Below are 18152 nucleotides of genomic sequence, written 5' to 3'. Positions count from 1 at the left end.
CCCCCAAACAGGCCACACAACCCATGCAGCAACCAGGTAGTCCTCGCCAGCCACATCACACAGCTTCCTACAAACTTTCCCTGCACTCTGAGTTTCAGAGTGACCGGAGCAGTAGCAAGCATCTGGAAACATCCGTTAGGCTAATCCTCCTAAAAGAAATGGACTTGGGTTATTGGGAGGAGGAAGATCTAAAGAGTACATTCGTCCCTCGGTATCTACAGAGATTGGTTCCAGGACCCCCAACCCTGCAGAGACCAAAATCCAGGGATGCTCAAGTCCTTTATATAAAATAGTGTAGTATTTGCATGTTACTTACGCACATCCTCCCGTATACTTTAAATCATCTGGAGGTTACCTGTAATACCTAATACAGTGTAAATGCCAATTAAATAGTTGCCCACGTGTGGCAAATTCAAGTTCTGCTTTTCGAAACTTTGTGGAATTTTTTTTTCAAATATTTTCCGCCTGCTGTTGGGGGAACCCGCAGATGCAGAGGGCCAACTGTATGCGGAATTGGTCCAGACAAGGAATTCAGTACTCCAAATCAAGAAGAAAAAGACAAACAGCTCAGCAGGAAGTGGACAAAGGGTACGGACAAGATCATCTGGAGGATGAATCCAGAAAGGCCAGCAACCATGTGGCCAGGTGCTCCACCTCACTGGTGACACGGGAAACACATGTCTAATCCCAACGAGATCCCAGCTCACAGCACCAGACTGGTGGGTGTGGATGCATGTGGCCGAGGCTGTGGAGCAGTGGGACACACTCAGCCAGAGGTCCCTGGTGCCTACCCCCATCGCAGCCCCCTCCACCCAAACAAAAGAAACTGCCGTTGAGAATCTGGTGTGCATGGCGTTCTTTGAATTGTTACTGCGTGTATATGTACCTGCTTTTTCTTTTTAAGCAAACAAAAATCAGTGAGTTAATGAAATTTCCTATTGAATTAGCCCCCTAGATGGTGGCATCTAGCCAGAGGTCACAGAAATAATGCTTTTAACTTTGGGGAGTGCTCAGCCTACCCAGTGGTTCCCAAACTTCTGATGGGGTCATTAAATGAATGGCTTTTCTTGTTCCTGAGCAAGGCTCAGTCCCTGGGAGGATGAACATTCCTATCGTGACGTGTGAGGGTCCCAGTGCCATCCTCGGTGGCCCTCTGACGTTGTCCCCAAGGAACCTTGGTTGTGCTCTTAACCAACCAGCAGATTGGCCAGCAGCTCGGGATCTGCTGGTTGGGAACAGTTTCTGGCTGTACCTTTTGCAAAAAATTTTTAACATATATATGTATTGTTAAAATTGTGGTAAAATAGACATAACGTAAAATTTACCGTTTTAACCGTTTTCAAGTGCACAGTTCTGTAGCATTAAGTACATTCACATTATTGTGTAACCATCGCCACCATCCATCTCCAGAACCTTTGCATCTTCCCAAACTGACACTCTGTCCCCCTTAAACAACATCTCCCCATTCTCCCCTCCCCCAGCCCCTGGCACCCACCATCTACTTTCTGTCTCTGTGAACGTGCCTATACTAGGTCCCCCATGTAAGTGGAACCATATAGCACTTGTCCTTCTGTGTCTGGCTTATTTCAATGCGCATAATATCTTCAAGGTTCACCCATGTTGTAGCAAGTGTCAAACTTTACTTCCTTTTTAAGGCTGAATAACATTCCATCTAATGGATGGACCACATTTTGTTAATCCATTTGTCCACTGATGGACACTTGGGTCATTTCCATCTTTTGACTGTTGTGAATCATGCTGCTGTGAACGTGGGTGTGCAAGTATCTGTTCAGATTTCTGCTGCAAGTGTTTTTAAGACCATAGGAAGGACATTTGGCCTCGCCTCTTATTCTGCCATGAAGCCTAAAGGGGAGGCGTCCCCACAGCCAGGGATGGGCCTCAGAAGGCAGGCCAAGGCTCTTGGGGCTGGGGTCTCCTGTGGAAACCCTCCCCCACCAGGCCAAGGACCCCCCGCCTCAGAGGCCATGAGCTTGCATGTGATTCTGACCTTTCTCCTCTCCACAGCTATGCCCTTTGCTTTCTGTACGAGAGAGAAGCTTCCATGGACGGAATTTGCCGAGTCAGCGGAGGACGGGCCCACCACCAAGTTCTGTCAAGAGGTAGGATGTTAACCTACCTTTAACTGTTAACTAACCTCTGGCAGCGGCCAAACACGGGCAGGTCACAAAGAGACGCTGCAGCTGCCAGGGGTGGCCCTTCTCCTTGGAAAACGCACCCATTTGGCTCTTGCTTTGCCAGGTGAGAATAGATAAGACTATTTACTGCCCCTCCCCCCCTTTTTTTAGTGTACTTTCTTTTTTTAAAATAAATTTATTTATTTATTTATTTTTGGCAGTGTTGGGTCTTTGTTGCTGCACGCAGAATTTTTCTAGTTGTGGCGAGCGGGGGCTACTCTTTGTTGCGGTGCACGGGCTTCTCATTGCGGTGGCTTCTCTTGTTGCGGAGAACAGGCTCTAGGAACCTGGGCTTCTGTAGTTGTGGCTCGTGGGCTCTAGAGCACAGGCTCAGTAGTTGTGGCACATGGGCTTAGTTGCTCTGCGGCATGTGGGATCTTCCCAGACCAGGGATCGAACCCATGTCCCCTGCACTGGCAAACGGATTCTTAACCACTGCACCAGCAGGGAAGTCCCTAGTGTACTTTCACTTAAAATCAGAGTTTCAGAGCCAGAAGGGCCCTTAATGGCTTTTTAAGTGAGGGGGCTGCAGCCCACGGAGGGCGTCCTGGAGATGACTCCCGTAGTAGGGTCTGCAGCTGGCAAGTGCGGCGCTGGCACTCGGGGACTGAGGTCAAGGTTGAGTCTGTGTCCAGAGCTTTGCTACCCCACTTGCTGTTCGCCTGAGTTATGGAAGCATCTCTGCATGGCCCGTCTCATCAGTGTAGAAACTGGGCTTCCTTTTTCTTTATTAAAACCTCATAATACTTGTTCTATGATCCCATTTATATGAAATGTCCCGGATAGGCAAATGCTTGGAGGCAGAAAGCAGATTAGTGGTTGCCAGGGGCTGGGTGGGGAGAGGGGATGGGGAGTGACTGCTCATGGGGACAGGGTTTCCACTTGGGGTGTTGAAAATGTTCTAAAGTTAGTTTGTGGTGTTGGTTGCACAACTCTGAATGTACTGAAAATCACTGATTGGCACACTTTGAAAGAATGCACTTTATGCTCCGTGAATTGTATCTTAATAAAGCGGTCATCCAGAAAACCCCAATGACATTCCAAGAGGTTACGAATGGTGACTTATGCTTATTCTCACCTCGAAAAAAATAACTCCTTTCATTTCTCCAATTCCCATTTCAGACTTTCTACATACACTTAGGGGCTTTTGGAGCAGAACTGTAATCATAGTGATTCTATCAATACTGAGTTGTGATTCCAAACATCCCTGTTCTCAGGCTGTAGGGAAAATTCTGTCAGCCATCAGATTGTTGATTCTGTGCTACGAGGCAGGAAGTGATTGCAGACGGCGTGCCTGAACCAGGGTGGGAGGAAGGAAGAGCAAAGGGAGGATGGGGATGAGCTGGTCCCAGGGGACCCCTGTCTGCATTGAGGGCCCCAGGACCACAGCTGCCCCCACGTGGCTCATAGCATCCCCTTCTGCCCGCTGTGCCATCCCTCTGTTCTGTCATTAAGGTCAGAAGTAGCAACGGGCTGGTAAGAGCTGATGACAGATGACCAGCTGGGGCTGCTCATCCTGGTCACCAGATCCTGAACTTCTTATTTGAGACAAAAGGAATTTGGTGTCAAGAGTTATGTTTGGTTTGGTTCTGGGTTTTTTTTTTTGTATAGATGAGACATAGAATTTATTTTATTTTATTTATTTATTTTGCTGTGCCACGTGGCATGTGGGATCCTAGTTCCCCAACCAGGGATCAAACCCACACCCCCTGCCATGGAAGCGCAGAGTCTTAACCACTGGACCGCCAGGGAAATCCCTTTTTTCTTTGTTATTATGGTAAAAAACACATAACATAAAATTAATCATCTTAACCATTTTAAAGTGTACTGGTCAGTCATGTTAAGTATCTTCACAGTGTTGTGAAGCAAACCTCTAGAAATTTGTCATCTTGTAAATCTGAAACCCTCCACCCATGGAACAACCCCCTCCACCCCCAGCTGCTGGTGCCTGACGTTCCACTTTGTTTCTGTGAATTTGCCTAGCTTAGATGCCTCACATGAGTGCACTCCTGCAGTGTTTGTCCTTTTGCGCCTGGCTGATTTCACTTGGCAGAACGTCGTCAGCTTCATCCATGTCAGAGATGACAGCCATGTCATCCATAGGCCAGGATATCCTTCCTTTTTAAGGCTGAATAATACTCCATTGCATGTATACACCACGATTTATTTAGATGCTTGTGTTGCTTCCACCTTTTGGCTGTTGTGAATAGTGCTGCTCAGAACATCGGTGTGAAAATGTACTTTCCTGCACGGTTGCTGGTCCTATGGTAACTGTGTTTAACTCCGCCAGGAACGCAGCATCATTTACATTCCCACTGGCAGTTTATGAAGGTTCCTGTTTCCCCACATCCTTGTCAATGCTTGTTACCTTCTTTTTTGTTTTGTCTTGTTATTGCCTCTGGATCTGAAGGTCTATGGGAAGTGGCATTAAGTCTTGCTTTTATTTTATTTGTACTGTAGGGTCTGTGATCTTTGTATAGGGCTCACAGGGCTGGAAAACAAAAGACTTAGCTCTCTGTGCACCCTTTAGAATTAGGAAATCAGCCTTATCCACACTAAAAAGGTCCCCAGGGCTATTTTCAATATTTCAGAAATCCTGATATAATCCATACACCCTCTCATTAGGGTTGCTAGGCTAATTGAAATTTCAAGTGATTTAATTCTGACTAGAATTATTTAAGTTTAGACTGCTTAAGAATAGAGAATGCATTTCACCTATTAGCACAAACGTGGCATATAGTAAATGGTAAAGTGAATGAATAAATAGTTATTATTCTCACTTGCATCAGAAAGAGAAAAAAGACTAATTTCAGTTATTTTGGGTATATACCCAGAAGTGGCATAATGGGGTCATACGGTAGTTCTGTTTTTAATTTTTGAGGAATTGCCATACTGTTTTCCACAGCAGCTGCACCGTTTTTACACTCCCACCAACAGTGCACAAGGACGATGCTGGTTCCTATTTAGCTAAGCTTGGGCGTCAGGAGAACACTGGCATTTAGTCTCCAAAGAACAGATGCAGGGAGAGCTCAGAACCCCGTCTAACTATCTAGGAGGACCATTAGATTCTTCCATAAAAATGTATGACACTTGATTTGAAAATAGGACTGTGCCATGCTCATTTTTCCAGCTGGCGAGGAAGCATGACATGGTGGTGGTGTCCCCCATCCTGGAGCGAGACATGGAGCATGGGGACATCTTGTGGAACACAGCCGTGGTGATCTCCAACTCTGGAGCCGTCCTGGGCAAGACGAGGAAAAACCACATCCCCAGAGTGGGCGACTTCAATGAGGTGAGCTGCCCCTCGGATGACCAGCGCAGCTGCAGCACGGTGTGGCAGCAGCGCTGGGGGCCTCCCTGCACTGCACTGCAACACACAGGTGGATGGGATGCAGTGGGACTCCCGGTGAGTCCCAAACGCCTTTAGCGCAGAGGGCTATTTTTTTAAAAATATAACCTGATTTGGCTTCCTGGAATTTTTCTTTGAAGTAAGTCGTATACAAATTAAAACCAAAATCAATAGTGCACAAGTGTGAAATGATTCCCGTGGTCCCTTTCAGGCCCTGAGCTCCTCGTCCGTCACAGTCTAGTTCTTGTTTGGTGGGGAGAGGTCCTTGTTCATGGCTCCCATGGGGTCTGAGTCAGCCACGTCCACATGTCAGGTGACAGCGAGGAATGTGTGTCTGTGCACAGGTGTGTTAGCTGGGGCTTGGTGCCCATAATCAAGCTGTAAGTCAGGGGAGCTGTTCTGATCAGCTAATGCCCATCATGGGTGTGTAGGTGGAGGGAGGTGGATGTTTGAAGCAGGGAAATGAACTCCACCTAATGCCTAAGATATGAAGTCTGAACTTGATCTGCAGTAAGTACAGTTGTTCAGGATGTGATATCCCCATCCTTCGCCGCCCTCCCTGATTGTGGGGGTCCCAGCCACTCTCAGTCTGGTCAGGCAGACGAGAAAGGATGTGCAGAGCTAGCCAAGGCCCTCTGGGGAGAAAGAAGAAGCCAGCGTTCCCCAGTGACAGCTGGAGGCGAGGACGGGAAGACATGCCCCTCACCTGTTTACCCTGGGATTAATCTTTAGCTCCCCACAGATAGTGACGGGCTTGTCTCAACACACCAGGATCTGCTCCGGCGTCCACCCTGTGTGCACATCCTGGTTGCTTCCCGACTCTGACAAATTTTGAAATTAATGGGAGGAGGCAAAAGGCAGGAAGCAGATCTGTGTGAGACCCTGACCAGCACCCCAAGGGGGCAGACGGAGAGGCGGGGTTTGCAGGACTGTGTCCCACCTGCCTGCCATGCAGGGATGTCCTTGACCCCGGGCAGGGTGCCCAGGGAGCTTTGTGGAGAAGAGCACTTTCAGAGTGGGATTCTAGTCTCATATTGGCCTTCGTTAGCCGGGCAGGTCCTGTGTCTACTGGGCTACGGTGTGCCCCCCAAGCAGGGTAAGAGCTGCTCTGGACGAGCCCCCGTCCCTTCAGCTCTACCCTTCCGATGGGAACAGATGGTTGGTGAGGACATTGACCAACTTGTGTTAACACTGACCACACACCTCAGCCTCTAGTTGTACCATGATTGAAACCTCACCAAGTTTATCTTTGAAATACTGTGGGAAGTTGCTTTGGGGACTTTTTAACATGCCACAAAAGAAACTGTGGGTAAGTGCTCAAGCCATGGTGATTTCCCCTTGGGTCAGCTTGCTGTTATTGTGTCTAGGTTTTCAGATTTGGGTTTTTTTTTTAAGTGGATTGAAATTTTGGAACTTAAAGTAGAGTCATACCAGGAGCATCCCTTTTGGAGTATGGGTAACATTTCATTTTTCTGTCAAGTCTAAGGAAAGGGAAACTTGACAGCTCAGAGGCATCCATACATGACCCTTTGTCTTCCAGTCCACATACTACATGGAGGGAAATCTGGGCCACCCTGTGTTCCAGACTCAGTTCGGGAGGATCGCCGTGAACATTTGCTACGGGCGGCATCACCCCCTCAACTGGCTCATGTATAGCATCAACGGTGCTGAGGTCATCTTCAACCCCTCGGCCACTATCGGAGCGCTCAGGTCACTTGGCACAAGGGACTTGGGAGGGTTCTGGGGGCAGGCTGCAGGGCGCGGAGGCAGGTTTGGGAAACAGCAGGCAGGTGCGACCACTAGGTCGTCTGAACCCTGGGATGTGCCAACTTTTCCGTGAAAAAATACTCCAAGTGTCAATTACAATCCCTCCTAAAGAGCTGTGCTGTGCTGTAAAATACCATCCTTGGCTACGATGGTGTCTCAGGTAATAATAATCTCCCCCATCGCTGACAGGATTCAGAAAAGCTCCCCTTCTAAGGGGTCTGGAGCATCGGAGGTACCTGGCCAGCTTCAGCTCCCCCTCCTGTCACAGCTGTGTTCCTGGGGGGTTGGGAGGTGGGGTGACAAATGAGGAGTCCTAAGTCTCCTGTCTGCAGAGTCCGGAGCACGGAGGGCAGACACCCGGATGAGGGAAGGAGCAGACGATGGGTCAGAGCTGAGAGGGTCCTTAAGACATCAGTCAGGTGGCTCTGAAACTTGTTTTTAGCCAACCAAGTGTTTCCTTCTGATAACACAGAACCCGTGTTTGGGTGTTAACCTCACCCCTGAGTAGATGAAGCTGTTGTGACCAGGGTAGAGGGTGGGCCTGGCAACCCTGAGCTCCTGGGCAAGCCCCGGGCCCCTCACTGAATAAGAGCAAGCGGCTGAGATGACCCAGCACGACTGCACTTCCACTGCTTCTCTCTCCGCAACGGCTGAGCTTCTGGGTGGTTTCCAGCTTTGCATCATCAACAAGTACCAAAGCTCTAGGAATTTGTGTGCAAATACCTCTCTCCCCAGCTCATTTCCTCCAAAGTAGCATTCCTGGGTCGGGAGGTGCTGGCTTTCACTCTCTGTCATTGGGGCAGGGCCCGGAGGGGGAGTCCAGGTCCCCTCGTGGGGTCAGCTGGGGGAGTTCTGGGGGGCAACCTTGAGTTCCCTGTCAGCCCACCTGTCATACTTGTCCTCGCTCTCCATGAAATTTCAGTCGAATTTCTTCTAAAAGTCAGGGTGTGACATTCACTTTACCTTTCTCTTGAGCGTGATGCCCCCTCCACAGCGTGACTTCCCTCAGTGTTCTGATCTGCACAGCAGGTCCCTCACAGAACGCAGACCCCCCTCTGCTACCCCAGACCTGCCGCCCCATCCATGCACCCCATCTTGTCTGAGTCTAGGGGGGCACTGTCGGGCAGAAGGGAACACTCGAGTCTTGGATCTCCCCTCAGAGAATCTCTGGGGGCCTCCTGGCAGCGTGGCCACTATGGCAACGTCCGTTGGCAGTTGCGACAAAGGGTGATTCCTGGTCGTCGGGCCACCAAGCCTGGGCAGAACCTCTGGGCTCTAGAGCAGCCCCTCCTGCCGGCCATGTGTAAGACATCCAGCAAGCTCCATCTCCCCAAAGGGGTCCCTGGAGGATCCTGAAGCCAGTGCCCCACCGGGTACAGCTGCTGTCAGGCCGGACTGGGCACACCTGTGGCCTGGAATCAGATGTGGTCACTTCTCCAACCAAGCACCCCCAGGCTTTTATCAGCCCCAATTAAGCAAACAGAAGCACCTCAACGTAATACACACGTGTCCTCGGCTTATTAAAAGTTATCGATCTTCCTTCCTTGGCCAACAGTGGTCCAACTGGTGCCCTCCAAGGATGTGGTTCTGCTGGCAGTTAAAACTCTGACAGGTCTTTCAGAAGCAGTATGTCTCACAAGTTCCCACAGTGTCCACACCTTGACCAGATAATTAAAGTCTGAGAACCGTAGCCTGAGGACGCATCTGAGAGAGGAGGGGAAGGCTGCCTGCCTGAAGATGCTCATGGCAGCATGATTGATTACAAGAAAAGCTGGAAGGGAGAGAGAGGTCAGAGTCAGGTCAACGCCAGCCCATCTCTTCCATGGGTTATCATACAGCCACTAAAATCTTCATGAAGGTACTGCAGCATCATGATGAAAGCCTGTGAGCAAAAAGATGTTTCCAGGCTGGGATCAGAACTCTGCAAAGACTGAGGATGGTCGTAGAGTGTGGGAAAATTACAACAGGTGGTTCGCTAGGATGGTGCAACTCTGAGTTTCTTAAAATACTGAATGATTATTTGTAGAATTGATGGCAAGCGCGATGCCAGGCAGATCCCCACCAGCTGTGCACAAGCATCGGCTCACAGCTTCTGGAAGCATCCATCCCCTTCTCCGGCATCTCCCACCTCCTGTATCAGAGCCCCCCAGACACACACACACACACACACACACACACACACACACACGTGCACATGCACAGATTGCGTGCACATGCACAGATTGGAAGGGTATCCTCATTAGTGGGTCCCACAGTTCCAAGCACCCAATGGAGGCAAAGTGCTTTTTGATGAACTGAGTCATCCTGACAAACCGTGCAGCCCGTGTGGTCAAGGATTTCTACCACGTATGTGTGTTAATAGGAAAGCCACCATCCCCACCCCTCGATGCCTTTCCCCTTACCACTGTGATTATTTTTAGGGGCTTGTGTACACCACGCTGGGAAAGTGGCAGATGTCCCCATACCCCCGCCGGGCTCTCCACGATTCCCGCACGCCCCGGCTCTCACCAACCTCCGGCTTCCTTTCCCTTGCTTGTTTTGAGAGCCTCTGTTTTATTGCCAGCTGTGGGTTTGAGTCCTGCACTCTGCACCCTCCCTGGAGAACTGCAAGAACGATGTTTTATGGCACTCGCTCTGCAACTGTGTTTAATTCCCGAAAATGTCATTGACGGGTGTGTTTCTGTAAAAATCCTTTCTTAAAAGTTTTGGCAGCTCGGCTTAGCAGCTGGAGGGGGGAGAAAAGTGGCAAAATGAGTCCCCTCAATCAAGACTGTGATTTTTTTTCTTCCAGACTCGTGAATCCTCCTGAGAATTAGGCTTGTGACAAGCACCCACCCACCCCTTCCACCTCCTCTCTGGTTTAAACCAGTTGCATGCTGACAGGAAGGAAGATTCCAGGGCATCCCGTTCCCAGTCCCTCAGCGTTTCTAAGTGGGCACTACATCTGTCTGTTCAGAATCCTAATCACCTTGCTCCTCAGACAGATAATTAGTGACAAGGAGGCCAACTGAATCCCGCGGCACATTTTCTTTGGTGGGCTGGGGAAGGACCTGTCTGGTTGGGGCGAAGTTTCCCACCCCGTCCCCCCTTCGCAGGTGCTGGACTGAGGGAGGCTTGCAGCTTAGCTGTGCCTGTGGGATGACTCCTTCCCAGGCCCGTAGGAGAACCAGGGGGCCTCGGCTGCGAGACTCAGGCAGGGTTCAGAAGAGGGAGATGGGGCCAGCACAGGGGAGGCGATGCCCACCTACAACCTAAATTCCTTTCAGGTGTACTCTGTTTGCTAGGCCTGAAATCTCCCCCTGTAGAGACTGCTTTGCAAGGCAGCACAGAAGGGTAGGGATTGGGGGACACGTTACACACAAGCCATCAGGGCCCCAGCTCCCTTCTGACATGTACCAGCCTGGGAGGTGGGTTCCTGACCCCCACCTGGGAGGAGGGAACGAGTGAGAAGCAGCGGTTAAGGGGTTCCTGCCACACAGCCTCCCACTCCCACCCCGCCCCCAGAAGCTTCATCTGCATGGTCTCTGAGGAAGTTTCAGAAAAGGAAACTGAGTCAGGGTGAGGCTTTGATCCAGGGCTGCTTCTGCTGCGTTGGGCCCTCTCCAAAAGGCCGCTTTGGCTTGAGCCGGGGACGAGCTGGCCTGTTTGTGGGTTTGGGGTCACCCACGGACGCAGTGAGTCTCCCTGGCCATCCCCACCGCAGGCCTGGAAGGCTGGCACCCGGGCTGCAGCTCGGGGCCAAGCATCCTCTGAGACTAGCTGGGAAGTCGGCAACCTGGTTCCTTTCCTTCCGCTCTCACAGTGAGTCCCTGTGGCCAATCGAGGCCAGAAACGCAGCCATCGCCAATCACTGCTTCACCTGCGCCATCAACCGGGTAGGCGAGGTAAGTGCCCGAGGCCTGGCCTCCAGGGAGCCCTCCTGCAGCTGCTGCGAAACCTGCCTGCCAGCGGGGCCCAGCCTCTTCAGAGCAGCAAAAGCCACAAGGGAAAGAACTGCTGTTGCTGTGGCCCTGCTGGGGACACCTGGTGTTACACCTCCTCTCTGCATGCAGACACACCCCACATGCTAGGGTCCCAGCAGGGGGCAGACTGGCTTCTGTCACTTTGAAAGAAAGCACTGTCCCTCCCCTGTTTTTGTCTGTTTTGTCTTTAGCTGAAACCATTTTGAAAGGCTGTCACCTCAGTACCGCCAAGTACCCAATTTCTCCCCACCCACCTTTGACCTCATGCACCAAAGGATTCTGACTACAAACACCATGTATTTATTGCAAAACAAATCCTCTTCCTCATTCTTACTAATCAGATGTCAAACTCTAATCAGAGCATCTGATCAGTCTGAGAGAACACTAAGTCGGTCTAACTTCTGACAATGTAAAGAAACTCGGTGTTTTAATTAGCCCGTGTATCCCTGTCCCTGCTGGATGCGCAGTTTCCATTAGGCTTCTGGAAGATATTGAGAGCCACGAGCAGACACCCCCCGCTGCTGCCTTCGCAGACCCCAGGCTGGGCTTTATGACTCCAGCAGGCAAGCCTCAGATGCCCTCCATGGCCCTGGGAACCACTCTCTGCAATGACTTTCTCTTCTCCCATCAGATGGCAAAATCCGGGTCTTCCCCTGGCTGGTCAGATGCCCCGCTAGCCACCTGCTGGCCTGGGGCTGGGACTCAGCAGGGACGGTTAAGTTCAGGCTGGTCCACATCACTTTAACTCGTAACTCCCTCACCCCAGCCTGACGTTGATGAACAACCCAGCAGCGCCCCCTATAGGTGTGTCTTACCTTGGTTTTATTTCCCAGGAGTTCTTTCCGAATGAGTTCACCTCTGGGGATGGCAAGAAAGGTATGTCCCGTGACTTTCCGTGGGACTGCATATGAGGGGTGGGCCTCACTGTTCCTTCCCCATCTGCCGCTTCTGGGCAGGGTCTACCCCACAGACTGTGTCTGCACAGCTGTGTCCCCATGTGGATCGGCAGTCCTGGGCCTGTGACCACCTCATTCCCCGGATGAGGATGGAGTAGAGATAGGATCAGACTCCATCCCTCCCCCGGGACTAGGGTGAAGATGGACTGAGGTGTGGGGGAACCCTTTGTGAACGCCCTGAAATAGGGGTGCATCATCCACCCCGCAGACCTCACTCCTCCCTCCCTTTCTCCTTGTCCACACCCCTCACTCCCCAGCTGTACAAATGCCCCAGAGCCCAGCATGGCTGCCTTGGGTTCCTAGAATCCACAGCTTGTTTTTTTGTTTGTTTGTCTTTTTGGGGTTTTTTTTTTGCGGTACGCAGGCCTCTCACTGTTGTGGCCTCTCCCGTTGCGGAGCACAGGCTCCGGACACGCAGGCTCAGTGGCCATGGCTCACGGGCCTAGCCGCTCCGCGGCATGTGGGATCTTCCTGGACCGGGGCACGAACCCGCGTCCCCTGCATCGGCAGGCGGACTCTAAACCACTGCGCCACCAGGGAAGCCCCACAGCTTGTTTTGATCTGAGGGCAGGTCTCACCTCACCTCTGCTAGGAATCTGCCATCCCCCCCGCCTCACCTCTCTGGCCTGGAATGTGGGAGGGGGGCTGCCCCCTCACCAAGGAGGTGTCTGAACTCGCTCATGGTTCCCGCCCTGGGAAGCAGGGGGTGCTGAGGGGGTCTGTCTCCCAGAAAAGCATTTCCTGAAAGGGCTCCATATCCCCCGCAACGTGAGGCCTTGGAGACCTCCTGAGTCTCTAGTCCCACTTAGTTCCCTGCAGGAAAGTGAGGGCAGCTGGGCCCTGCACTGTGCCCACATGCTCCCTATGCACCTTCAGGGTGGCTGTTACCCTGCTTTACTGGTGAGGGGACCGAGGCATGGAGGGAGGGTGAGGGTGACACAGCTGGCATGGCTGACAAGGGCAGAGCTGCCAACTCACTGTGCGGGGCCACCACGGGAAGCCCTGCAAAGCCCTGCAACTCCCTTGGGCTATGGTGGCTGATGCTGGAGCCGGAGACCAATACCTCTACTAGGGTCACCTGTAAAAGGTTCCCGGGGCAGAGGTGAGGGTGCTGAGAGTAACATGCAGCCACTTGCCGGGCTTCCAGGTCCAAGGAGGGAGGCAGGTCCTTGGGACCTTGGCCACCACTGGGGAGGGAGGTGGGGACCCTTTGTCCTGGGAGTCTCTTGGTGCATCCGTCCCACTGCAGAGTCCACCCACGTCTGCCTGAGCTCATGGGGGCCTTGCCTTTGCTCCTTCACAGCTCACCGGGACTTCGGCTACTTTTATGGCTCAAGCTACGTGGCGGCCCCTGATGGCAGCCGCACCCCCGGGCTCTCCCGCAACCGGGATGGGCTGCTGGTCACTGAGCTCGACCTCAACCTCTGCCGGCAGGTGAATGACATCTGGGGCTTCAAGGTGGGTCCTGAGTCCCCTGCTCCTCTGCGTGGGCCTGTCCTGCCCCCAGCCCTGGGAACCGCAGCTGCTGGGGGCCTCAGGGACAGCCGCGTGAGTTGAACAGAAGGCCCAGTGTCTACCTCCTTGAACGCCAGGGCCGGTGCTCAGGGGAGGAAGCACTGGGTCAAACGATGCCCAGGCAGCAGGCCTCAATAAATTCTCTGCTCATCTGATTTAGATTCTGGGCACCTTCAAGCAAATTAATCTCAATTTCATTTGTCCAGAGAATAGAGTGGATTGGCCTCACTAATCCTTTTTTCCTTTCCAGGCATTTGCACTTATCGCAAGGTGAATGTGCATGTCTGGCTCTGCCACTGCCTTGCAAGCCCCTTCTGCTCCTGGCCTTAGTACTTCCATTTGTAAAACAAGAGGCTGAACTCGAAGGCCCCAGGTGGCCTTGGAGACCAATACCCTGTGACACCACAGGAGTGTTAAGTGCCCACCTCCTGGGATAGGGTGCTTGCAGCCTGGGACCCCCCCAAAATATGGCATCTCATCAAGGACACAGATGGAGTTTGCTGTGTTAGTGTCTAGCAGTATTTCCACCAACTCTGCACCCACTTATAAGAAAATCATCAGATGTAGAGTACAAATGTATGCACACCAAGGTGAGAAAGTGGCGGGGGTGGGCGGGGGCGGGGGTGGGATGAATTGGGAGATTGGGATTGACATATATACATTAATATGTATAAAATAGATAACTAATAAGAACATACTGTATAAAAAATTAAATTTTTTAAAACAAAGAAAGAAAATCATACACACAAACGAACATTGCATTGTCAGGACAGAATGACTTTGCCCAGAATGTCTGGGAGGGACCAGGACTTTGGATCCAGCCAGACATGGGCTTTAGGCCTGACTCCCCTGTTTATGTGAGGGTGGGTCCTTGGGCATGTTTCCTGAGTCCCAGGTTCTTATTGGACAGAGAAGGCACTGCCCACATGAAAGTCTCCTGGCCTATCTCTCCTCGTCCGGAAGCTTAGATTAATGCAGGATTCCACACAAATTAGAAGTTGGAACCAATAAACAGAATGGTTTCTCATTAGTAACTTTTTGAAAGCAGAAGCCTTTCCAAGCTATGGTGATGGGCATGAGTTCCCGTCAAGGCTTTGGAAAGGAGGGAGGGAGGGAATGCTGGGGTGTGAGCACCCTGGGTGGGCTTTCCGGCCCCACCCCCAGCCTCTCCCAGCCTCTGTCTGTGTCCACGATGAGATGCCATGTGGAATGGATGGGCCTCCAGAGCCAGGGGACCAGGGTGCGAATCCCGGCAGCTCCACTCCTGGCTCGTGACCGGGAGCAGGTCAAGCCCTCCTCCCTCCTGCCTTGGAGCCACAACACCTTCTGGCAGAAGATCACAGAGGTCTTTCAGCAGGAGGGGCTAGGGGGTGTGAGTCATCACCGGCATCCGTGATCTTCGCCACAGCCCCGAATCGTTGCCAAAAGGTTACACGGGGGTTGTGCCTCTATATTATACTCTGAGACTGTCCTGTCTACCAGCCTTCCTAACGCATTTCTGTCCCATGGCTGCCCTCCAGTGGCAGCAGGTGGTGGCGAGCAAATGAGGGCGGTTATGAAACGGGAACCTCTAAAGTCTGTGTTTCGCTTTCAGATGACAGGCAGATACGAGATGTACGCACGGGAGCTTGCTGAAGCTGTCCAACCCAACTACAGCCCCAAGATTGTGAAAGAGTAGCAGGATTCATTCGCTGCCCACCAAGGAGGGCACCTCTGCCCACAGCAGATCAGCCAGGGCTCCAGGCTCTAGTGTCCAAATTCTCCCTGCTTGATGCCCTGATAGCACTGCTGCCCAGATTGGTTTTAAAGTGCTTGGCTGGGGAGGGTCGAATGAGTACCAGGTTTCCTTCTGTGCTGATGAAAATGTTTTGGGACTGGATAGAGATGATGGCTATACAACATTGTGAATGTACCAAATCCACTGAATTGTTCACTTTGAAATGATTAAACTTTGTTAAGTGAATTTTAGAAATTCAATTAAAGACAATCCCAGGGACTTCCCTGGTGGTCCTGTGGCTAAGACTCCCAATGCAGGGGGCCCGGGTTCAATTCCTGGTCGGGGAACTAGATCCCACATGCATGCTGCAACTGGGTAAATCCAGTTTCTTCCTGGTAATCTGTAATTACAACACTGAAATCTGGAGTCAGAAAGCTATGGACGGACTTCCCTGGTGGCACAGTGGATAAGGCTCCAGGCTGCCAATGCAGGGGGCCTGGGTTCAATTCCTGGTCGGGGAACTAGATCCCACATGCATGCTGCAACTAAGAGGCCCACATGCTGTAACTAAAAAGATCCCGTGTGCCACAATGAAGACCCGGCACAGCCAAAATAAATAAATAAATATTTTTAAAAATAAATAAAGACATTCCCAGGCACCCATTGTGCAGGTTGGTTTGAAGTTACACAGGTGGGAGGCCCCAGTCCTGAATTTCTCCGCTTCTCCGTTTAGACTGGCAGTAATTCGAGGGTCAGCGTGGGAGTGTATGCGCTAGAGGGAGGTAAGGCTGACCAGAGTCACTGAGGCGCCTTGTGGCTGCGGGCAGGGGGAAAGTCATTGGAAGAGTCATCTTGGCTATCGTCTCCACTTATTGAATCAGACGCTAATCTGGGTGTTGCTGTGAAGCTATTTAGACAATGTGGTTAAAGCCCATAGCCAGTTAACCAAGCAAGTGAGATTATCCTAGATAATCTGGGTAGGCCTGATTTAATCCGTCAAAAGGCCCTGAGTGCAGGGCTGAGGTTCCCGGATGAGGAAGGGATTCGCATGTGTACAGCAGCCTCAGCCCAGGCCCGAGCACTCCAGTCTGCCCTTCCTGACAGACTGCTCTCCAGATTTCAGGCTTGTCCATCCAGACCCCACAGTCACTGAAATCAATTCCTTGCAATGAATTCCTTAATATGTATCCTACCGTTTCTGCTTCTTTTTTGTCTTTTTTGGCCATGCCTCATGGCTTGCGGGATCTTAGTTCCCTGACCAGGGACTGAACCCGCGCCCTCGGCAGTGAAAGCTCAGAGTCCTAACCACTGGACCACCAGGAAATTCCCCTGTTTCTCTTTCTTTGGTGGACCCCGACTGATATAGGTTCTGATATTGGAACTGTTTCTAGAGGAACAGACTCAAGGATGAGTCTTCTGTGTTGGTTCTAGGATTCCTGGAATTCTTCTCTAATTCGATTGGATTTAAAGGCACTGATGAGCTGTGAGCTGGAGCTGGGCAACTGGAGGCTCTTACCCTCTTCCGTGTCCTTGGAATGTCCATTCTGTCCACTGTTCCTACATTAGGAGCGACATCGGTGATGCAGCCTTGAGAGAGTGGTGTGTTATTGAGCCTATCTGGACTGTATTAGTGACTAAACCCCATTAAGGTATCTGTGTAAACTCTTAAGATTCTGACAGGCAGGTGGCAGAGATCTACTCATCTTGCGGCCGCCCAAGACAAGCTTCCTATGTAAGTCCTTTTATTAAAATTGCCACCTGCCAATCTGGAGTGGCTGCTTCTTTCTTTGGTCTCTTCTTGCCCTCCAAGAGCAGGGGCCAGTTTTAAATTTCACCAGGGGAACTCCTGAGGTTGCGAACCAACATAATTGTACACCAACAAATTGGATACCCTAGATGAAATGGACGAATACCTAGAAATACAAAACCTATCAAGTCTGAGTCACAGGGGCTTCCCTGGTGGCGCAGTTGTTAAGAATCTGCCTGCCAATGCAGGTGAAATGGGTTCGAGCCCCGATCAGGAAAGATCCCACATGCCGCGGAGCAACTAAGCTCATGTGCCACAACTACGGAGACTGCGTGCCACAACTACTGAAGCCCACACGGCTAGAGCCCGTGCTCCACAACAAGAGAATCCACCGCAATGAGAAGCCCGCGCACCCCCGCTCACCGCAACTAGAGAAAGCCCACGCACAGCAACGAAGACCCAATGCAGCCAAAAATAAATAAATAAAATAAATAAATTTATTTAAAAAAGACTGAGTCACAAAGAAATAGAAAATCTGAATCTCCTTACTATAACTAGTAAGGAGACTGAAGGAGTAATCAAAACCCTCCCAACAGAAAGAAAAGCCTGGGACCTGATGGCTTCACTGATTAATTCTACCAAACATTCAAAGAAGAACTAACACCAATTCTTCTCACATTTTTCCAAAAAACTGAAGAGGAGGGAGCACTTCTTAACTCATTCTGTAAGGCCAACATTACCCTGACACCCAAGCCAGACAAAGATGCTACAAGAAAACAAAACTACAGACCAATATCCCTTTGAATATTGATGCACATACCCTCAACAAAATACTAGCAAACTGAAATCAGCAGCATGTTAAAAGGATTATACACCATGACCAAGTGGGATTCATTCCCAGAATGCGAGGATGGTCCAAAATACAAAAATCAATGTAATATGCC

At 51.1% G+C, this 18152-nt stretch overlaps 1 protein-coding gene across 1 annotated transcript; it reads left to right on the top strand.

Annotated features, from left to right (window-relative positions):
• Window positions 1-2025: 2025 nt before the first annotated feature.
• On the top strand, window positions 2026-15422 carry UPB1 (beta-ureidopropionase 1; the record flags this gene model as incomplete). The annotated part of the gene is made up of 7 exons (XM_028485788.1): window positions 2026-2120; window positions 5326-5487; window positions 7085-7254; window positions 11114-11195; window positions 12107-12149; window positions 13533-13687; window positions 15339-15422. Coding segments are annotated over 7 exons (791 nt in total), but the record flags the coding sequence as incomplete, so codon positions are not given.
• Window positions 15423-18152: the final 2730 nt, after the last annotated feature.

The sequence above is a fragment of the Physeter macrocephalus genome, unplaced genomic scaffold, assembly GCF_002837175.3.
Source record: "Physeter macrocephalus isolate SW-GA unplaced genomic scaffold, ASM283717v5 random_563, whole genome shotgun sequence".
Taxonomy (NCBI): domain Eukaryota; kingdom Metazoa; phylum Chordata; class Mammalia; order Artiodactyla; family Physeteridae; genus Physeter; species Physeter macrocephalus.
The sequence above is the reverse complement of the archived record's forward strand: the minus strand, read 5'-3'. Positions and strand labels throughout refer to the sequence as shown.